At 30.8% G+C, this 24,710-nt stretch overlaps 1 protein-coding gene across 1 annotated transcript; it reads right to left on the minus strand.

Moving 5' to 3' along the window:
• Window positions 1–3,972: 3,972 nt before the first annotated feature.
• Window positions 3,973–23,812, minus strand: LOC146999594 (uncharacterized). The gene is made up of 3 exons (XM_085808719.1): window positions 23,614–23,812; window positions 4,965–5,026; window positions 3,973–4,795 (listed from the first exon to the last, which is right to left on the minus strand). The coding sequence occupies exons 1-3, from the start codon at window positions 23,684–23,686 to the stop codon at window positions 4,658–4,660; spliced, it is 273 nt and encodes a 90-aa protein (XP_085664845.1). The 5' UTR covers window positions 23,687–23,812; the 3' UTR covers window positions 3,973–4,657.
• Between the last annotated feature and the right edge of the window lie 898 nt (window positions 23,813–24,710).

The following is a 24,710-nucleotide window of genomic DNA, read 5'->3' on the forward strand; positions in this document are numbered from 1 at the left end:
CTGCTCAGTTACATGAATTATTATCAAAATGTAAAATGCAGGAAAAAGAATCTCTATATGAATATTTTTTGGTAATTAAAACTATGTGTTCTAAAGGTAATATTGAAAACGCCGCTTTATTTGAATATGTTATTAATGTATAAATGATTCTATATTTAACAAAGCTATTCTTTATGGTTGTAAAACGTTGGCAGAATTTCAGGAAAAACTTAAGATACATGAAAAAATTAAATTAGATAATGATAAAAATAAATCCGTTAAGCCTAATTCTAAAACCAGAAGCGACCATTTTGAAAATAAAATAAAAACAAATATTCGTTGCTATAACTGCGGAAATCTTGGTTACATGGAGAATTTTTGCAAAAATAAGAGCAAGGGAAAAAAATGCTTTCGTTGTAATTTATTTGAACACATAGCCGCAGAATGTACAAAAAATAAGACGAATATAAATGATCTTGCCAGAGTGAATCATATATTTATAAAGAAGCAGTTAAATGATATGCATAAAATTATATCGATAGATAATGTAGAAGTAAAAGCTCTCATTGATACAGGAAGTGATATAAATATAGTATCGGAAAATATTTATAAAGTAATTGGTTCACTTAGTATTAATTCTTCTGATTTGATTCTAGTAGGCTTTGGTAATAATAAAGTAAAGCCTGTTGGTTATTTTGAAAGTTTCATACGAATTGCTGATTGTGAAATTAAATCAGATATTTATGTTGTGCCTCAAGGAACAATGAAAGAAAATGCTGTTATTGGAAATGAATTGCTTTTGCAAAGGGAAATTATTATAAACAAGAACGGTATATCTATGAAAGTAATAGAAGATGAAAATGAAGACAAAAATGAATCGAATTTAATGTATATAAGTGTTGATCAAGAAAATAGATTATTCAGATATTAATAAAGTATGTACATCCAAAGTAAAACACTTAATTGAAAATCATATTCCTAATAATAATGAAAACCCTATAGAAGAAACAGATGTAGTTAAAGATGAATTAAAGGTAGAGGAGTCTCAGGAAGAAAAATGTGATGTAAAAAGTGGGAAAGGAAAATTGCAAAATGTAGAGAAAAGGAAGAATTCCATTCCTAAAAGAGGAAGAAAAATTCCACCTAAGAAAGTTCAGGAAATCAAAGAGAGTAACGGAAAAATTAATGACTCCAAAAAAACCCACTTCAGAGCCAAGAAGTTCTAGAAAAAGAAAGAATTCAAAACCTGAGATATTGGTTGAAGATAATAATAGTGAAACAGAAATATCAACAGTAAAAATGAGTAAACAGCAAGAGAGACTTCCAGCTGAAGAACTGGATCCTGGTATGTCTGAAAAACTTAAAAGAAGACAAGCCAAAGGAAAATCTTCTAATACCGAATGCATGTTACTTTAAAAGATGGCCAACCTATTTCTTTCAGACCCAGATGTTTATCAATTATAGGTAAAGAACCATTAAAACAAGAAAAATCTATTTTACAAATGGATTTGGATGCTAGATCTTTGGAAAGAAAACTTTCTGTATCAGAAAAGACCGTAGAAATGTTACAGAAGCAACTATCATAAGCAAAGAATGAAGTAGAAGCTGCAAAATTTCACAGAGAACCAAAGATAAAATCCTGTCTGAGAAACAAAATGAAGTTCAAAATGTTAAACTGAACATGCAAGAAATGCTAGCTTTAGAAAAAGATTGCATGAGGGAAATTATGGAGAAGAGATTATTTGCTAAACAAGCAGAATTGGAAAGAAAAATGTGTATCACTCATGAAAAATTTTGTCAACTGCGAGAAATTCTTAATGCTGATGATTGGGAACATTATGGAGACCTATGTGGTGCTGGTGTTGGAAGAACACCATCTAGTGTGACTTCAGCTTACCAATCAACTAAACCTAAGACAAGGTTATATAAAAGGCGTAAATCTTCCCGTGAAGAATCTTCAGTCCCCAAAACAAGATTTTCTAAAGTAAAATCAGCTCTTAATTTTATATCAGGAGTAAGCAAACATAATGCTTCTAATTTTCAAGCAGAAGATGTATAGAATGACTATGACATTTTAATCTGAAGTGATACAACTGATAACCGAACTATGATTTTTTACCTAATAATGACTTTTATTTCAGTTAATATTATTTTTAAGATGAAATGAAGTTTACCAATAATGTTAAAGATTGAAGATACATTTCGATTTAGATGAAATTTCTGAAAAATAGAAGGGACTATTGACGATGTTATAGTTACAAAGATGAAGGACAATTAAGATGTTTCCTTTCAATATTGTCCTTAGCACACACACAATCTTCCCCTCTCCTTTCGTACTTCTTTTCAGGTTTCGACTTATTGCTGATGATGGTCCTTTTACCGAAGACAACGAAGATGTAAGATGACCAATGATTTATGTTGTCAAGAGTAGAATAATGTCGTCGAGGTCGACGCATAGCAGGAAGGCCAAATGTGGGATTTTAAATACATAGCTTAATATTTTTCCTCGCGCGCTGTCTAAATTTTAGCTGTTGACTGCACGAGTGAAATTGATAGAACTCTCGCCACTTTGTTTTATGAGAGATGTAAGATGATATAGATGTGGTATTAAGAGATGTAAGACGTTATAGTTGTCACGTTAATAGATATAAGATGTTATAGATATCGTGGTAATAGATAAACAATGTTATAGATGTATTAATGTTTTATTAAATGTGTTTTGTTTGAACATGAATTGTTATTTTGAAACTAAAGAACCCACATATATATATAAAATTATTGACCTTTAAGATAACTGATATAAAAATATTCTTATAAAAGGTACGATTCTTGCTAAAAAAAATTTTAAGAAATACAGTTTCGGAAAGATCAAAACATTTAGAAAGAGAAATAAACGTGATAAAGCTATGGATTTAAAAAAGAAAACATCAAACATAATCATGGCAAGTGTGGCAAACTAGTTGATTGCTATTGCTGCAAATAAAATTAATTGCAAATACATAACAAAGTTCTGCTCAAGCTCAATTAAGCCTTTCTTGCAATAAAAATTCAGTTGACTAAAATACATATGAATGGTAAATGCTGGTTCATTGTTTTAATTCATTATAAACATGAGGGTGTGTGCTTTAGGAAGGGTGTTCATGAAGGATTATTCTAAAAAGACAATTTCGTTTTCAAGTTACACATGAGAAATGTTCAAACATTATATGCATCCCATTCACTATGATCCATAGCATGACAAGAAGCCGGTATTATTCACTTTGTGACGTGTGGGCCTAAATATTAACAGGAAACCCAAGGAACTTATTTCGTAGTTGCTAAGCAAAATTTCCGGACGAGTATCTTTTATATGGAAGCTACAAATTTTACTTCATCATATTGAAAAGGATTATTTGATGATCTATATTAAGAGTAAAATAATGGAAAAGGTAGGAGCTGCAAAATTCATTGCATTTAACAGAGCTCAAACCAGCGATGGAAATATGCTTGGATAATTTTCAGAAAGTCATGTTCAGTCCCTTCAAGTACTATAATCAACATAGGATTATTAGTCTAATTAAGAATTGTCATGGATTTAGGGGCTTTAATGAACTAACTGTGGTAGTAAACTATTTCTAAAATCATGTAATGAAACCATAGCTCTCGTTAAAGTATATGATATTTTTTTCTATTACAGAATGATACACACTTAACAGCTTTCCTTAAAGTAACACTGCCAATAAATAAATAATAATAAACATCATTCTATTTCCTTCTATGTTTACTGTGATAATTAAACTAAGATATATATTCCTTATGCTTAGAACAATTTTATTGCAGTCGACATGAGGTAGCCACGTTCGATTTGAAAATGGGAAGCGAAATATATATATATATTGTGGATATCATTTTTAATTTAATGATTTTTCTACAATTCATCAAAATACGATTATTTATCACACTAAAATGTCAGGGACAAAATGAAAAAAGGTCATTTAATTTTAAAAAAATTAATCATAATGTAAAAACATTTTTATTTATGTTCAGAAGTCACAAGTCATAGTTAAACATCAAAAACAATTTAATGCAATTACATTTTTCTCTTTACAGAATGGTTTAACATTGCACCAGGAAGTCATGAAGTACAAAAGGATAGAAAGGAAGAAACGTTCTTAGCTCCCATTTTCAATTTTGCATTACGTGCTTTTTTGAATGAGAAAAATTCATCTGGGAAAAAATTACAAATGAAAAACAAACATTTTTTTGAAGAATTACAAATTACATGTTATGGATATACTCAATATGTCTCAGAAATTGTCGAAGAAACCAGAAAATATTATGCTTTAGAAACTCATTCCTATCCAACTGATAAACAAACTGGACGTTTCCTGCTCTTTAAACCATATAAGATGTGTATGCATAAATCCATCAATAATAAATTTTAATTTAAATGATAGAATCCTTATTGTTTTTCAGTTATTACAAATCAAGAGAAACATGCAATACAGATCATTAAAAGAGATTCACACCAAACTAAATAACAAAGAAAAGAAAAATTCTAAACAAAATTTATGTCACAGAAACATGCATCATAGAATTAAATTATAATGAATCATATGATAATTGAGAAAACAAACACATTACATTGTTTAAAAACCAATATTATTTGGTTATATAAAATAAAGCGACAAAAGTGAAATCATTTCTTTTTTCCTTTGCGCATATTTTTTGCTTTTGGAGAGGGTGCCGCTTTCTTCTTGTCAGTTGTTAAACCAGAGCCACCTGCTTTTGTGCGTAGTTCATTCTCAATGTCTGCCTTTATAGTGGTTTCCAGTGCCTATTAAAAAAAAAAAAAAAAAAAAAAAAAAAAAACTATAAAACTATAATCTTTTGTTCAGTAACAAACTTGACAAAAAACAGTAACATCTTTAGCACTATTCTAATTTTGAGAAATGGAATGCTACACATGTTACTAAACTGTAAAACGAAGAAAGTTTTAAATTTACCTTCTGTAACTTCTTTTTCTCAGATACACTTTTCTTTGGTGTCTTTTTAGTGATTCTACTGCCTATAAATAAACAAATATTAAAATTAGGCAAAATTCATTGCTAGTAAAAAATCAAAAAAAATTTTTTTGCTTCTGAATAACTGTGTCCGATGTCTGAACAACTTCGAAATTCACAGTTTTAAACAGAAAGTTAAATACATAAGCATATGATAGAACCTAAAAAAAAAAAAACTGAGAATGCTAAAGCAAGAGAGGAAAACAGAGAGATAAAAGTTTTAAAGTTAAAATTCAAAGTATTAACTAAAATTGTTAAGTCCTAATGAACATTTAGATTTTGAAAAATTCTAAAATTAAAAAAGAAATCCCCCCTCTTTTTTTTTGATAATCTCAGCTAAAGAATGCTGAGAAACTAAAAATTTATTAACTTCTCACTTTACGATGTAATATTTTTGCTTCTTAATGAGAAATTTAAAAATTATCTTGATATTTTCAATAAATGCTAAACTACACTGACAAGGGATGTTGTAAATTATATACTGCTGGTCATTAAAATTATCACACTAGGAAGAAAAGCAAATAACAGACTCTTATTCATTGTATATATACATTATAATGGGAGGAAGACATGATTAAACATGCAAGTAGTTTGAGTTTACACAGCTTGTGGAATTAATTCACACAGCTGCCACTTCTAGCAGCATGGCAGCAATAATGGCAGTAATCCATCTCGGCACCGAGTCAAATCAAGTTTGGATGACAGTTATGAGTACTTCTTGTGACTATGCCTAGACTTCACCTAAGGTTTTCATTCCTAGTTTTCCCATATGTACTCAATGGGAGAGATCTAGACAGCAGGAAAGCATACAGCATATGGTTGTGCATAAGCTTGATGGAATATGGCACAAGCAGGCTCGAAGATATGGCACAGCAACAAGGCTTAAACATCAGTTGTCCATATTACTGGCTACGCAAAGAAGAAAATAGCAGCCCATAACAGCACACCAGGTGCTGGACCCATATGATGGTGATGAATGCAAGCTGGTTACATTTGTTCTCGGTGACTCCATACAGAGATACGCCCATCATTGCACACAGCACCGGGATTTGCCTGAAAACAAGATGTAGCGACATTTCTATGTTCAGTGCTGTCATTCATTCCACAACTGTAGGTGCACCTACAGTATCAAGAAAAGCTGCAACAATGATCAATGTGCTGATAGTCAATAGTGCTGCACATGTCATCACTGTTCATGTAGGTACTTGTTGTCCTGCACATAAGTCAGGTTTCTGACCCAGGATTTGTGATGTGGCTATGCAATTCCATGAGGCGGAGAGGACAACATATCTCACTCAGATCCTGAATGACTTTCAATATCGTGCTCCTCGACTTTACAATTCCATACTAGCAAGACAGTCATGGGATCCTGAACAATACAAGCAGCAATGTTGTGGAACAATAAACTGCTTTTTACACAAGGCAGAACATAAATACTACACAAACATCAAAGTTCAAATACAATTTCCATATGAGAAACCCACTGTGCACTTTTCCCATTTTGATACTTTGTAGATGGCATTACTGATAACTACTCTGTGCACATGTAATGGAATACTCATTATTTGCATATCCCAGCACATGGTAGCTTTTTTGCGTATTTGATGTTTGTTGCATGCTGTCTTCATGACATAACAATTTTAATGGCCAGCAGGGTATAACATATTTCTCATTAATAGAAACATGATTATCCACTCCTCTATTATTCATCAATTTCTGTTAACTACTAGTCACTAAAAAAAATCTACAGTCCAATGTACAGAATAAATCCATAAAAATTAACCCTCTGAACGTTATGACCGGCTTTATCCAGTCATCAGAAGTTTTGCTACTTGGCATACATTAGCTTACCATTTAAGATATTTTGCTTTCTTACTTTCTTTAATAATGTAAATACCATCTTAATGAATGCAAGTTTATAAAAATACAGACTAAAATAAATAATTATACAAACTTGATTAATAAATGCAGTTTAAATACCGGTCTTCATGATGAATCTGAAATCCTGCACCACTCAGAGCATTAAATAAATAAGTTACAACCAGCAATAAAATATGATTTGCCACTTTAATGTCTATTGTTAAATAATGAAGAATCTATATGTAGATATGTTCCTCACGTTGTAACACCAGTTGAACATATGCACCTCAGAGCCTGAATTTTGAATTTGGTTTTTATTTATTCTGTTTTCTGAGCGTTAAATGAAATTTTCATTAACAGACTAAGGGATATGAAAACAGTGTGTGGCCACTTGACAAAGCATAAGATATTTATGTTTCAAATTTAATCTAAAAACTATGTGATTTAAAATCCTTTGACCCCCCAATTTTTTTTTTTTTTAAATCAGTTTTTATCTCCAAGATGAAAGCTGAAAAATTCCATTTAAAATACATACAATTTAACCTTTTAGTTTTCTAAATATATAACAGATGGCAACACTAGTATTCATTCATGGTAATACGAGTAATACAGAAAAATTCTTTGCAGGTCTGATTTTTAAGCAGCCCCCTCCCCAATTTCTTATACAATTTAAATCCTCTGAACAACAGCTCTTGGTATTAGAATGAATATTTTTATCTAAAAGTTTCCTTTTCTGATAAAAAATATTATTTTAATTCATATATAATAATTAAAAATAGTTGAAATTAAAAGGCGGGACAAATTTGTCTTATTGCGCATGTAGGAAATGCTGTTACTAGGTGGCAGCACCATCCAATTAAACAAAATTATTTTTAAAAATTCAAGTATCAAGTTCATTTCATACATAGATGTTGCAAATTTACATTTTTAATACATTGTAGTAATGTTAAAACCTGAAAAAGATTTAATATTTCTTTTGAAAGAAATGAAAATATAACCCCGTAACATGAAATGTCATTGAATTGAATGAATATGTATATTTAGCTGTGAGTCACTAAAGAAAATATCCTACGCCATGAAAAGAGAGGTGAAATGTAAATAAACATGATGGCCTTCTAAACTTTCTCTTTTCCAAACATGTAGCAAATAAAGTACTAAAGCAAAAATTTTCTGTTTCAAACATATTATGAAATCATTAAAAAATATCTAAAAAGTCACACAGGAAATCAATTTTTTTAAAATTATGTAATTCTTTAAACAAAATATTTTTTTATTTTGCAAATATTATCAATATATCCTAGATAATTATTCAGAAACGTTTTTATATATACCTTGCATTTTCATTTGGTTGGTAAAACTAGCACTTTATATAAGCATGTTAGGAGAATTTACATTCAGGCAAAGATGTCATTTTATTGCTCTAGATCAGTGCTCCGCAACTGGTGTGCCATGAGTAGGATATAGGTGTGCCGCAATCAAATACATGTATTTGACATTTTGCAATTTTTTATCATGTATTTAATACACAATGACAATTTTTGTTTCCTTAATAATGTCTATTTTAAATGTTTTTATATATTTCACTGTTGTGTGGTTGTGTGTGTGATTGTTAAGTGTGTCAGCATTTGAATTTTTTCAGCACTTCCTTGATAACTCGGAACTCTTTGGTGTGCCACGAAATTAAAGAAAGATTTTTTGTGCGTCGCAGGTGAAAAAAGGTTGTGGAGCACTGCTCTAGATGCACAGCAGGACAAGTGGTATTCCACTGCATCATAAATTACTTTAAAAGATTACCTGATTTTTTTTTTTTTTTTTTTTTTTTTTTATGCACTGAACCTCAAAGGGTTAAAAGAAATGTGTTGCAAAGCTTTCAAATATTATCACTCTGTATTATATTTAAAGAAATTAATAATGAAGAATCTGCATGAATGTATGTATGTTTCTTGCACTCTTAAAAAACAACAGTACCTACAGCCATCAAATTTTGAATAATGTAGTCCTCCACCCGAATATGAGCACCTGAAAGTCCAAATTTAGAATTTCAAATGTTTTATTGTCTATTTCGTTTTTTTGTAAATCCTTGACAAATTTTTGATTAACAAACTCAATAATTTCAGAGTGTGCAATGGCAACATTGTAGGGAATAAAATATTTTTATCTCCAGCGTGTATCGGAAATTCTAAACATGTGCTCTTTGTGAATATTTTGTGATATTGCTGTTGAATTGAATTTTATGGTCTAAGTGTGAAGAACGTGATATTTAATAAATAAAGGTAACGCAGAAAATGTTAAAATAAGACAGCTTTGGACATAATACAAAATCTGAAAGCTTTCAGATTTATTTATTTTTTTAAAATTTAAATACCAAAAAAATATTATTTTATAATGCATAACTTTTAAAAAGCTTTCATGCAATCTAGACCATCGGTCGTCAACCGGTGGCCTGTGAAAACTTTTTGTTGGTCCGCAGAAAAATTGGGATATTATTTATATTTTTATGAAGATTCAGTTTAAAAAATAACGAGTAACAAAACCTATTATGGAATATAGATTATACTTTTTTTGTTAAATTTTAGCTACTACTTTTAGCAAAATTCCTTCTGAATTTAGTGACTTTTTAGCTATTTTTGCAGGTGTATCTAGCGACATTTGAAAGTGAGAGTTGGCCTCCATGGATATGCTGCTGTTATCAATAATAGCGCAGACTGGAATTCTCTTTCCTTTTGAATTACAAACATATGCTATTGCAGTCGTTGATAAGACAGTTTTTCTCTGTGTCTCAATAGGCAACTTGATGGATTTTTATGAGAACCATCTGCATTCTTGTTTATAATTGCATCACTGGAAGTTTCTGTTTTTGTTTTGTCTAACTGTTGATCCATGGTGCCTTGCAGAATAAGGGATGATTATTATGTTTACAGTAATTAAAAATTGGCAGCACAACACTTTCAGTTTATTGATATTGCTTTGCGTTTGCTGGTTTGTTCTTGCTTTTCGCAAAGTTCCTTTTCAGTGATAAGGAAACGTGAAGCTTTCTGTACAAGAAGGTAAGATTTTTGTACTTTTCATGTAATTTTTCAATGTGAACAAAATATACGTATCAGTGAGATGTTAATAGTGTTTTTAATTGTTACTCATAATAAGGGGCGTAGCCTGAATTTCCATAAAGGCACGCTACTGAACACCAAATATTTCGAAAATTATATTAACAAATAAAAATTAGAATTACATGTATTGGAAAGTTGAATATTGTTTTTGCGTATTAATATGTTGTTTTTAAGGTCTAATTTAAGTTTTTTTTTAATAAATCATATTAGTAGTCCGTAAAGTTCTAAGGGTTGGCGACCACTGATCTGGATGAATCTCTACAGTATAGAGGTGTACCAGTCTTGGAGTCAAACACAAAACAAACACAAAACAAAGGGTGCAAATGCAGCATAAATAGGGATTTTATAAAAATGTTTAGATGAAGCAATTATGAGATTTGTTTCAAGTATTAAAATCCGATGGTCTGGCTCTTATGTTAAACGGGCAGTCGTTTTTTAAAGTATTCATTCAACAGTGGCTTATCAAGATTAAATTGTGTTACAAGTGTAAATGTTATGAGTGTTATTACATCCTACTTATCCATAATTGGCCCTAAATTAAATTGTTCGGCAACAGTTTCACAGTCAACAGGATGATATGCAAGTACCCTTTTTCATTAAAAAAGTTATCTAAGGTAGAAAACAGTCAAATTCATTCTTTTCTAGTGAAGAAATCTACAATGTTCTGGTATATCTACATTAGAACAAAAAGTACAATAGTCATTTTTTAAAATATTAGTATTTTTAATGATAAAAATCATACTCTTATTCAGTGGCGGCTCGTGGCTAAAATTATTGGGGGTGCTGTTTCAAAAAAATTTAACTTTTGTTTTAAAATTGTGTAAAAGGAATATAAAAAGAAAATTTATTTTGTAACTTCATGAAATCTTACAAGAAAAAAATTAAACATTTCTTAATTACTTTAACCAAAATTGTTACAGTTCAATCTTTATCTATTCATTTAAAAATGAAATCCATTCCTTTTGTTTTAATTTGCATGAAAGATCAATAATTTTCTCCTTAATCTCAATGACAACCGAGGAAATTTTTCTTTATTGAAAGCCATCCAAGCCCATTTAGTCTTCCTAGTGCTTCTTAGAAAAGTTTTCATTTTTTTCAATGTTGAAAAGCAGCATTCTGCATCTGATGTAGTCAGGGGAACTCTCAAGAGAATTTTTATCAGTTTCGTAATTTCACTAAGAACATCATCTAGATTATTTTCGAAGATAAATTTCAGTAGCTCAATTAATTTTTAGTATTTATGGATATCAAAACTATAATAGAATACTTTTAGTTCAGTTTCAAGCTTTTCTTTGCCAATCATTGGATATGCTTCAGTAGTCAGTACTATTTCTTCTGTAGAATGTTCATTCCTAAAACTAAGCATTTCCTGTTAAACACTTTAGCAGCTGCTAAGTGTTTAGTGGAAGAATATCTGTGCATTATATTAATACATAGTATAAAGTCACATATTTCCTTAGCTTCTGCTTCCAGTGTCTTTGAAAAATTCTCACAGTTCTTTGAGTTTCTTAAATATAAAATAGCAGTTTTGAAATTTGTTATATATTCATTAACTTTAAACACACTAATTTCTCTGGATTGCATTTAGTTGTATATTATTTCAACATGAGGCATTTGATAAAAAAGCTCTAACCAAAACTTGAAATTATCTTCATTTAGATATTTTAAAATTCCTGTTGCTTTTGCAATAGTTTAGTCTGCATTTGATGTTGAGCGAATTTCTGTAAGGCAAATTTTCATGAACTCTGTTAATACCACACACGCAGAGTAAAAAGAAATCATGTTTTCAACAACATGCCAGAATTTCGGCACTGCAAAAGCGACAGTGCTCTTCTCTCTACCCGGCTCGCGTGCTGTTTTCTGTGTGCGCATGCGCAGAACAGCCAAACACCACGTCGCTGGAACTGTGAAGCTCGCAGTTCCAAACAAAGATTTTTGTACCTTTTCACAAAGTGGGGGATAGCTACTGACATTATGTTTAAGGATCATGTATTGTAAAAGTATAAAGAAAGAATTCAAGACTAAAGGGCACACTATATTAAATATAATAGTAAGTGGAAATAGGGGGTGCTGCAGTTCCATAGTGCTTATTACGAGCCGCCACTGCTCTTATTAATTAGTAAATATTTTATACTTAAATATCAATTAAAAAAAGTAAAATGTACAAAGAAAACTAACACTTTTAAATGCTGAAATGACACTGAAATATTTCTCTACTTCTGAGTACAGAACAGAATTCTGCATGTATTTCATTGGCAACGTAAGTCATCTGATATCATGCTACATTATTAAATATATTGTGAAAGCAATTTAAACCACTGTTTTAAATTGTCTTATATAAATAAAAGCAAATAATGTTTTATTGTTCTTTAATCTCAATTTTGATAATTATTCACAGACCATTTAGTGACTACTTGTGTGTAGTTCAGAAAATGCTGCATTAGAATACCATAGAAAGGAAGACATTTTATAGAGTATAAGAGATTCAGCTTTAAGATAAGGGATTTGTTAAGTCTGAAATAATAATGGAATTTAGATGTGAAGTTGATTAGAATTCATTCATTAACACGTTGACAGTGGTGCAGATATTCATTGTTCTTTTCATGCGGCGACGCTTAAATTAGCGGTTCGTTTTGTGGGGCGGCACGGCGCCAAATTTTAAAATTAAATTATTATATTATAAAATTATATATTTCTTAATAATTATATGTTTTGATATACAAGCGTGACCCAACGGTAAGTCATGCCAGCCCGCAGAACAATCAAGCATGACCTACCGGTGGGTCATGCCGCCCCACAGAACAGACAAGTATGACCCGCCGATGGGTCAAGCTGGTAGCAACGCGTTAAAATGCTAAGCATACATGAACCGACATTATTATTATTTTTTTTAATAACAAACTGAATGGTGAGATCAAGAAAAATTTTTTAATTAATTAGTTATATTACCTTTTTTTGACATGAAAGGTGACATGACAAGGTGCGGCAAAATGATAGGTACTATTTGGGATGTTAATAAAAACCAAATCACATAAAGCAAAATTTTTTTTAAATTTCTTTTTGAAATCTACATTTCATGCCATTTAGGAACATTATTTTTTTAAATGATATCTTTTAAATGGCGGCTTATTGTCGATGCACTCTTGTAAGTTCTTACGGAAGTGCGTCATTACCCGATGGATTATTTCTTGGGGAATTGTGGCAATTTCTTGTCTTATGTCTGCCTTTAATTCTTCCAAAGTCCGCAGATGATGTGTAAAAACTCTCAATTTGAGGTAACCTCAAAGAAAAAAGTTGCAAGGAGACAAATCAGGCGAATGCGGCGGTCAGCCGAGATCACCCCGTCAAGACACCACTTTGTTTGGGAACATTTCTTGAAGATTAAGTGAATGACACGTGGTGTGCGATGTAGCATTCTGCTGGAACCAAAGATGTTCTCGATTATCGTTCAACTTGTTAACTTTTGGACACAGGAAATTGTTAAGCGTATCAAAATATCAATCTCCGTTGACTGTTACCGTTATTCCATCTTCTTCGAAAAAGTAAAGACCCAAAATTCAGATATTGACCACCAGAGGTAACCTTTAAACTGTGAAGTGGTCGCTCATGAAGTTTCTGTGGATTATTTGCCCACCAATAACGGAAATTTTGCTTATTTATGGTACCCGATAGGTGAAAGTGAGCTTCATTGCTAGACATGAATACAGCACCTCGGGGGAATATTTTAAAGAATATCCTAGCTTGAATTTGTACGCGTTTCAAAATCTCTTTCACTTAATTCCTGCACTACCGTCATTTTCTACAGATGCATTTGGAGTAAGTTGTGTAAAATTCTTCGAACACTTCTATCGGAAATTCCCAAAGCAGCTGTATGCCTTGAAGACTGTCGTACGGAAACTCTTACTGCATTCACATTTTCCGATGTTTAGATTTTCATTTAAGCGCAGAACCTGTTTCTCTGAAGTGTAAAACCCACCGATAAATTTTTCTTCCATCCGGAACCGCGCCATGGCGACCAACATCAAACTGATTACGGAAGGCACGCTGTATCGCTATTGCAGATTCCCGATTTCTAATAAACTCCTCAACAACGAAAGCGCAATGCACTCCGCTCCAAGCAATGTCGATAACTGGCAATTGCATACTTTTGTCTACCTAACGCAACTGTGTGCACAGTGTTGCCGGTTTTACAAACCGAGCAACCACTATTTGAAATCCTGCCTATCTTTTTGCAGCACTTTCTAAAAAGGGCCTATCAACAGAGGAAATTGTAAATATGAAACTTATAACTGGTCTAAAATACTACATAAAAGCAAGTAAGAACTGAAAAAGACTCTTTCAGTCTTTCTGTCTGGAGACAAGTGATTTTGGTGGGAAACATTTAAAACCATACTTTACTTTTGACTGTGATTACATAGAAAAATACTTTCCTTGTGCTTTTTTCAAAGGGGAGGGGGGAAGAGAGAGAGTCTTGAATATATATAATGAATAAAAATTATAAGTGGGCTATCAGTATGAATTTACTATTACAAATAATATAATATAGAATTTTCATAATAAAAATGTAATTCTTTAAAATTTATTTATACTAATAAATAAACTAAATTTTAGTCTATTTTAGTTTTACATAATAATTACCACGGATTACAAGCTATATGGCAAAACTGAAACATACTCGTATTTCCCAAATTTATATGCATTGGAACATTAATAAATTAACTACACCTAACCAACATTTACTATTGGAATGTATGACATCTGATTTACAAAGGAATTCAGATGAATTAAAAGATCAGAAAGGACAAGCCCTGCCATAAAATTTTACAAAAGAAATTAAAATCCATAATAATTTCATATTAATTACTCTAGTTCAGAGGTTTTCAACCTAGAGAGAATTTCCTCCCCTCCCCCAAGGGAGGAATGCAGTTAACCTCTATTTGGCTGTTAAGCAATTAATTTTAAATTATGAATATTAAAAAAAAATTACTAAAGCTTTGGTATTTACCAACATTTTCTCTACTTTTACTTACTTGGTTTATAAAACACCTTGGAAAATAATATAAATAATTGTATGTATGTGTGCATATAATAGTTTAAGTTTTGTAAAAAAGGGGGGATTGATCTAGCAATGGTGAAAGGACTGTATGGGACAAAAATGTTTGAGAACCACTGCTCTAGTTTGAATAACTGAAAGCCCAATTCAATGTTGATAATGAATTCAACTTTTCGATCATTTAAGAGATCACAGTTTTCATTTGAAAATAAGAAATGGCTTGTAGATATTTCAGAGAGGGGAAAACTTATACTAGGAAAGGAAAGTTAAATATCTTCACATTTCGAAGCCCATATATTAAGGTTAAGAGAAATATACTTTTATTTACAGGCTTTTAATTTTAGCAATCCTAGTACAAATACATGAAACTAAAAGGTTACTGCATTTATGAAAATAATAACAATAATAATAATAATAATAATTGCAACTGAGTTACTAAGTTATAAAATCACTAAATACAGGGCTACTTTAAATAATTCATCAAATTTCAAAAATATCATACATAAAATAATAATGGATATGTAAGAATAACACTTAATGAATATTTCCACATAATTACGAACGCTCTAAGATGATGAGATGGGCAAAACTGCCCTTTTATCGGATCGGATCAGAACTGTTCCCTCACTGAAATGAACCTTGATAAAAAATATTCAGGACAAAGGATGAATCAAGAGTCGTTAGCAAGGTTCCTCTAAAAAGATTGAGCAAACTATGGGATGGAAAGAATCAACTCAGTCAAACATTACCTAATACCCAAACTGATTTCTTTAAACTGCAGTTTTGAGATTCCCTAGAATATATATTTCCTACACAAATAATAAAATTCATGAATAAAAATTTTTCATGAAGCTGAGAAATGATAAAAATTCAATTCAGTTTTAACGTGGGGGATAAACATAGTTTTCTCCCCGAATATAGAAATCAAAGTTTACTGGTATGGTTCCAACTTCCTTCTGCTCTTTTTTCACTAACTAGAGTAATTAATATTAAATAATTATGGATTTTAAATTTCTTTTGTAAAATTTTATGACAGGGATCGTCCTTTCTGATCTTTTAATTCATTTGAATTCCTCTGTAAATAAGATATCATTCATTCTAATATTTTGATTAGGTATAGTTAATTTGTTAATGTTCCAATCCATACAAATTTGGAAAATATTTTTTCAGTTTTGCCATATATCTTTTAATCTGTTGTAATTATTACAGAAAACTAAAATAGGCTAAATTTTTATTTATTTATCAGGCAGTTGCTCTCTCAGTAAAACGAATCAGATTGGAACAGCAGATCTCTGTTCCTGGCATGGTTTCAAAAAGAGCTGTCTGTGAACTGTAAAAGAGCTACAGCTCCATTTTCTGGAATCAAAGTTAATTTGCTAAGTAAAATTGATTGGTTCTTTGAATAACTTCAAGGGCAGATTGTCCATTTCTACTATGTGTTCTTTGGTCATGAGGCACATCCAAGTTCCGTCCATACCTTTTATAGTTAAATGTAAATCCATGATTTTGTATTCTAAGCTGCCATAGATGGCAGTAGTGGTTATAATGTATTCAAATTGTGGTGTCATCTTTTAGACATTTTAGCTGGCTTTTCATATTTGTAAATAAATATTGCATTAAAAATATTCTTTATTTATCATTATTTGCAAGCCAGTCTGGTTTTATGAATTATCATACACATTTCTTAGGTTTTTTTTTCTTTTGTTAGGATCATCATAACAGCATAAAGGGACTTCCAAGTTCTATTCTTGTTGGTAGAGAAATACATACAAAAACACAGTTTAAGGAACAAGGAGGTTCATTAGATGTGGCATTAGATCAGGAAACCTGAGAGGAAATTCATAGTACAAAATTCAACTCAGCTCGGAAGTCAGGTGAGAAACAAAGTATGCAGAGAATAACTCCAGAATGTAAGAAAACTTGCCAAGTATTAACTGTTAGTCTATCTGAAAACAGAACATTTTGAAATGCAGTAAATCATTTATAATAACCTAGTAGTTTGAGGTCATCAGAATAGCTTTACTGCATATTATATTTTTAGATCTATTGAAAAGATGTTTAAATTATTTTAAAATTGAGTTAATGAAATTAAAGAAAATTTGGTACTTACGTATTAACGCAACCAGGCCAAAATTCGCATAAATCGCCAAATTTGGCGACCCTACGTGTTATACGAAAGTTTATTTGTAAAAAGAAAAAATAACACTGGGCATGTACTACCACAGCAATGGGTTTTCGGCGGAATTTGCCCAGAAAAGAAAGGGCCTTTTTTGGTTACTGTACCTAACAGAAGCGCCGTTACCCTCATGGAAAAAATTTGCGAAAACATCAAGGAAGGAAGCATCATTTATTCGGATTGCTGGAAAGGATACAATACAAGTGAGTTCGAAAATGCTGGATTTCTGCATGGAACTGTTAATCACAAATATAACTTTGTGGATCCCAACACGGGCATTCACACACAACATGTAGAGTGCATGTGGGGCTCAGCCAAATAGCGCAACAAAAAACAGAGAGGAACAGCCCGTCATCATCTTGACTCATAGCTTATCGGATTTATATGGCGCCAAGCTCAAGCTGTTAATGGCGAAGACGGTTTTCAATCAGTGCTAAAAGCAATAGCCAAAAGATTTCCGCCGAAAAAATAATTCTGCAATTTATTCAAATTCGAAACCGGAAGGGTTTAATTGCTATTTTATATTTTAAAACAAAATAATATAAAATACTGTATTAAAATTATCTGTAATTAATAAATGTACATTTTCTTTCTATTCATACTTTTTTACTCAAACTTACAAATCGCGCCAACCTGGTTGCGATAATACGTAAGTACCAAAAATTTAATAAAAAAAAAATTATAATACTGATTTACTATTGATTTTTATTTCTAAACATTTGCAAGCCAAAATGTTAAGGAATTCTACTTTAGGCTAATCTTTTCCAATATGGTAACAGGTAGTTTGGCGACATTTTAGTAAGGCGATAAAAGATTTCCGCCGAAAAAATAATTCTGCAATTTATTCAAATTCGAAACCGGAAGGGTTTAATTGCTTTTTTATATTTTAAAACAAAATAATATAAAAAACTGTATTAAAAATTATCTGTAATTAATAAATGTACATTTTCTTTCTATTCATACTTTTTTACTCAAACTTACAAATCGCGCCAACCTGGTTGCGATAATACGTAAGTACCGAAAATTTAATAAAAAAATTATAATACTGATTTACTATTGATTTTTATTTCTAAACATTTGCAAGCCAAAATGTTAAGGAATTCTACTTTAGGCTAATCTTTGGAATATGATAACAGGTAGTTTGGCGACATTTTAGTAAGGCAATAAAAGTTACTAGCTAGGACTTTAGCAGTGTACATGGATAAAGTCAAGTGTGCGCAATGCCATTTTTGTGCAATTCTGGGATGTTTTTTTAAGTGAAAATAGGTCGACGTGTACATGGATGATACCGTGTATGTGCAATTCTTAAAAACGCGACAAGCAGTGGGCGATTCTGCACTTTCTCCCAATTTCGCACCTAATCTTCGTCATGATTAAGCATTTTTGTTCCATTAAAGCTCTAGTATAAGCGTAATTCGGCTAGCAGATTGTTGGAAAAAATGTTGAGTAAAAAAAAAGCCTTTACTTCATGAAAACAAAATGGCGTCCAAAACAAAACTAGCAGGTTGCTGTAGCAGGGTTGGTTGCCATATTTTCGCCAAAAAATCGCCAAGTTACCATAATTCAAAGATTAACCCTACGTTAAAACATATCTAAAAGTATAATAAAATCATGATTTTACACACGATCTTATGCAAATTTCATTTTTGTATCATATACAGCTATTCTTTATACATTTCTTTTTTTCCTCTATGTGAATAAATTTTGGCATAACTCCCTAAACTTTTCTGTTGTTACTCCTGTACAGTATAAAAAATTCTTCAGAACTACAGAAAAAACTTATAACCAAACAGTCAATTTTTTTGTCAAAAGTTTACATATTAACGCAACCACCTTAATGGAAATTGCCAAATTTTCAGAATGTGCTAAACTCTGGCAACCATGTTCATAGCAATCGTTTCAGTCAAACAATTTCGCCACTTTATCATTCTTTTTCAATAAATTCCAAGTTCAAATGGTTTTCAGAATAAATCCTAATATGCAGCCTCTGAGTTAGTTTTAAAATATAAACTTGTAGATTTTGCCAGTACTATAAAAAAACTGGGATAAAATTTCTGCAACAATATAGAATTTTGCTGAAAATATTCTAAAGGAAGCAACAAGGAAATGCTTTCCCGGTTAGATTGAAGGGTGCCCCTTGTATTATCGTGAAGTTGCTGTTTCATTTATGGTAACCTGAGTTTGAAAACTCTATTATAATGCAATCGATTGCATGTTGCTGTAAATTTTGAATGACGAGAAAAAAGATTTGCAAGGTTTGTGGTGTGTGTTGGTTAGGAAGTACACTACTTGTTTTTTTATCTAAATGGTAGAATGGTTGAATGTTAAGATTAATTTGAATTTCTGTACGATTTGGAACGAAAGGGGAAGAGTGCATTAATTGACTGGTGTGTAAATGATGGTTTACTTAGTAACCATCTTAAGTGTCCTGTTTGTAGGAAGGAAATGTGTATGACTGAACGTAGAGGATAATTTTTACACTTATTTTTGTGAATTTATGCGGCGACGCAGATACACGGATTCTAGTTCAGATAATTTTAGGAACTTTTTTGGATGCTGTTAAGGAATTTTGTGTACCACAGTTTGAAGGACTCAGAAATTTCAAAATAAGTGGATATTTGATTCGTGTAGCGCTTAGATGCATAAGATGAATTTCCTTTTTTATGTCATTTTATTGTTTGATTTAAAATTTAGTTTATTGAGATTATGTATTTTTTGTTTGGCTCTACTGCAGAATTGGGTGCTCCTTTGACTTAAGTGAAAATAAATCAATGTATACATGGACAAAGTCAACGGAGTGCACAATGCCAACTTTGTGCAATTCTCTGATATTTTTTTAAGTGAATATAGGTTGATGTGTACATGAATAAAGTCAAGGGAGTGCACAATGCCAAGTTTGTGGAATTCTCTGATTTTTTTTAAGTGAAAATAGGTTGGTGTGTACAAGGATACCGAGTTTGTGCAATTCTTTGACTTGTTATTTTGTCTTTGTGTAGCGGCGATTTTTGTGTCAAAACCGCCGCTACACAAAGCCAAAATAACGAGAACTGTACAAACTCTGTATCCACGTACCATAAAAAATCGCCACGGCGCACCCATAAATATATTTTTACTGCTTTTCCTAGATAGCAGCTCTTGTTGCAAGCCAAAGTCTGTGCAATTTTTTTTTTTTTTTTTTTTTTTAAAGCTAAAACAGGTCACTGTGTAGTTAAGGAGAAGAAAAATGCACACACACACACACAAAAAAAAAAAAAAAAAAAAAGATTTGAAGAATATGTATTTTTTTAAATGTATCACGTAATCCTTATTTAATAATTCAAATTTGTATTTTAAATTGCTTAAGTATGTTTTCTTTTCATATGTTGATAATATTTAGCAGCTTACAATAAATATCAATAGTTTGGGAATCTTTCTTAAAACAAGTGCAAAAAACACTAACTTGCTCCCAATAAGTAACTTTACCCTTTTCACCTGGAAAAAGTTGCTAAATGTGGCAAGGTGATAGCGTGAATACGTTAAGTAACATTTATTTGATATCTTTTAATTATCCCATTAAATTAAGATGCACTTGTGTTACATTTATTTCCAGAATTTCTACAGATTTCAAGAGGAATGTCTATAAAGCATAGGTGACAAAGGATTTTCTGCCTGAAAGAAACTGGGCTGATCTTTAGAATATGGTAACTGGTAGTTTGGCAACATTTTGGAGGCGACCTGGGACTTTGGTAATAATGTGAGCAGTACTCAGTTCCGATTACGCATTATTTTGTGTGAGGGAAATGAGAGATCATGGGATATGTCATGTGATATTAATGGACGAATTATGGTTCTTTAATCGGAAAAGGGGGGAATTTGGAAAAATATCTGTGGTTGTATATTATTTTGTATTAAGCTTCATTGTGTGTTGTGTGAAGTAGGGTTGAATAATTTTGGGATTGTATGGCGCTGTCTAAAGTGAAAAATCGTATGAATGTTTGGAAGATGAAGGTTTTAAACATCTTGCTGTGAACCACAAATATTATTTTAAAGATCCGGAAACAGGTGCACATACCAATACAATAGAGGGCACGTGGAGTGCTATAAAAAGCGCCATTCCGAGGCATTGTGATAAAGAGAATTTTGCTTTTTATTTAGCGGAGGAAGTGTGGAGGAAAAATTCGCAGAAAAAATCGTTCAATAATTGTATTGAATACATAATAAAAGTGTATCCACCATGTAAGCAAGATTCTGAAGAAGATTAAGTAAGTTAGTATTTTTAATTATTTAAGGTTATTATTGGGAAAATTGTTATTAGCAATGATTTAGTTTAAAGTAATTAGGATTGTAAGCTAATTTTTATTAATTTAATGTATGTGCTTATTTATATTTTAAGTAGTGTTTTTGAATTTAATTATATTTTAATTAAATGATAGTTATTTTGTGAATTTTATGTTTGTAGGAATTTGGTATACGTTTTAGTTGAAGTAAACGTGCATGGAAATAATTTAAATATTTGACACTAAGTATTTGTAATGTTTGTGGTATGAATTCGTTGGTGATGTTTATAATATAATAGATAATTTAGAGGTAAAAGTTTTTGGATATTTTATTTATTTTATACGTGGAAATGTTCATATTTGGAAAGGGTATATACTTTTTCGTTATTAGGTAATTTCATATATTTTCTTTTTAACGGGTTTAAAGATTCAGAAAATTGTCATGCATTTTCGTGAAATTTTTCTAATTTATGAGAAAAAAGCAGTGTACATGGATATGGTGAAGGGTGTGCGCAATGCCATTTTTTTGCAATTCTGGGATTTTTTTTTTAAGTAAAAATAAGTCGACGCGTACATGGTTTAGTGATATTTTAATTAAATGATAGTTATTTTGTGAATTTTATGCTTGTAGGAATTTGGTACACGTTTTAGTTGAAGTAAACGTGCATGGAAATAATTTAAATATTTGACACTAAGTATTTGTAATGCTTGCAGTATGAATTCGTTGGTGACGTTTATAATATGATAGATGATTTAGAGGTAAAAGTTTTTGGATATTTTATTTATTTTATGTGTGGAAATGTTCATATTTGGAAAGGGTATATACTTTTTCGCGATCAGGTAATTTCATATATGTTCTTTTTACCGAGTTTAAAGATTCAGAAAATTGTCATGTATTTTCGTGAAATTTTTCTAATTTATGAGAAAAAAAGCAGTGTACATGGATATAGTGAAGAGTGTGTGCAATGCTATTTTTGTGTAATTCTGGGATGTTTTTTTAAGTAAAAATAAGTCTACGTGTACATGGTTTATGTGTATGTGTTATTTTGAAAAACGCGTAAGGAGTATGGTATTGTGCACTTTTTCCCAATTTTGCAGTGAATATTTGTCATGATTAAGCAGTTTTGTTAGATAAAATTTCTAGCATAAGTGTAATTCGGCTAGTAGATTGTTGGAAGAAGTGTTCAGTAGATAAAAAGAAAAGAAATATGTCTTTACTTCGTGAAGACAAAATGGCGGCAGGAAAAAAAAAAAAAAAATAGAGAGTTGCTGTAGGAGAGTTGGTCACCAAGTTACCATAAACTAAAGATCAACCAGAAACTGATTTACATGTAAATAACATTAGTATTAAGTAAGTAATTTAGCATTAAGTATTTCTAACACTAAAACTTAAATCATCTACCAAATTGCTGAAATAATAGTTTAAGGAGCATCTAATAGTGATAACAACAGAATGGCTTGACAAAAACTCCGCCTTTTGCAAGATATTTTAGAAGCCAAAATAACAAGTCAAAGAATAGCACAAACTCGGTATCTATGTACTACCAAGGGATAGATACCCTAAAATATACTTTTACCAATTTTTCTTTTAAATCCTATATTGGACTTAGACAGTGAAAAATAATACAGCTTATTCATAATAAAATTAAGGGAAAATTAAAAATAAATATTGGAATTAAAAATAAGTATTAAATATCTATTTTTATCACCTTACGATTAAACATTTGGAATCCTGCAACGCTTCCTGAAAAGTATAGTTACTTTTTCAATTTAAGATTACTGAATATGTATACGCTAATAATAAAGAAAACATAGTAATTATACTAGATTAAAAGCCCGAATATTGATTATATAACTGTTACAAAAGATGACAAGAAGAAATGTATTTGTAAAACGAAGATTTTTATGCATATTAGAACTTACAATAAAAACCGTTACATCAGATTCAACATTTAGTGAAAAACAAAATTCATATTTGGCGCGAAAACTGAAAGCTACTCTTTGCCATTTCGCACAATATACTAAATCTATAATATAAAAAATTAATCTTTGTATTTACTTCAGTTGAGATATTTTATTAGATATATACCATTTGCACATATCATGTCTTTATGATGTTAAATTTAAAGTAAATACTCACCTTTTTTGGATACTTTTGTAATCTTTGGTTTCTTGGGATTGCTCTTTCCCTTCAAACGAGATCCTTGAGGCATACTTCTTTTTTAACTTAATGCAAAGAATAAGTTTAAAAATATATATAAAAAAATTCAAAATTAGGGAGGAAACAAATCCGCTCAAACCGTTGCGAAAAATCAAAATACTAACGACTTTTGCATAAACACCACAATTTAGTTGTTTCACGTCTTCTTTCACTATTAATTATTTGGTTCGGCAATATTCAAACTACAACGATGAAATTTGAGAAAAAAATTATTTTTGGAAAATAATTATACTAATTAAAAAAAAATAATATTAAATAAATATAAAATGAAGCACTCGTACAGCATGAAAAGCTACTTTTCGTTGTCCGTCAAACTTGAAATTTATTTCCTAATTTTGCCGAATAAGATATTCAAGAATTTTTTCCCTTGATTAAATCATTTAAAAATGAGCATTAATAATCTGATTTTTTTTTTTTTTTACGTAAAGCTAACTGAGATTTAAGTATTTTTAGTATGAAATCTATCTTCCGAGAATCTCTTTCTTCCCCCCCCCAAAAAAAAGATAGCCAGTAACAGAGTAATTATTCAAATTTTAAAAGTTCATCTTGATTTTAAGACAGAACAAAGATTGTTTTAGTAGTCATGAAGCATTAAAGTTAAAAATATTTATGTTCATTTTAGTGTATAATTGGAGCATGCATTTTAGGAATGACATGATCTATCAAACACTTCACAACATTTATTTGGAAAAGGTTTTAAAAAAAAGAAAGCATAAGTTTAAGTTCCCGTCTTGAGAGAATAATGCTTTCTAAATGTTCTAATGAAAGACAAATTCCGTTTCTGCAGCGTTTGAATCAATTTAAACTTCATTTAAGATAATTAGTTAATATTTCTATAAAATATTATACTAAAAATATTTAAATGTTTTAACTGACACTAAAAGAAGAAAAATCCTTTTCAGTTGCAAATATAATTCGATGTAAACACAAAATTTATTGAGAATTTCGTTTTGAAAAATTATACCTATATTAAATAAAAAGCTAAAGATTATTCACTTTGAAAGTATACTTAATGC

This window comes from Stegodyphus dumicola, chromosome 1, assembly GCF_044657685.1.
Source record: "Stegodyphus dumicola isolate Sdum_Otavi_A_Nest chromosome 1, ASM4465768v1".
NCBI lineage: Eukaryota > Metazoa > Arthropoda > Arachnida > Araneae > Eresidae > Stegodyphus > Stegodyphus dumicola.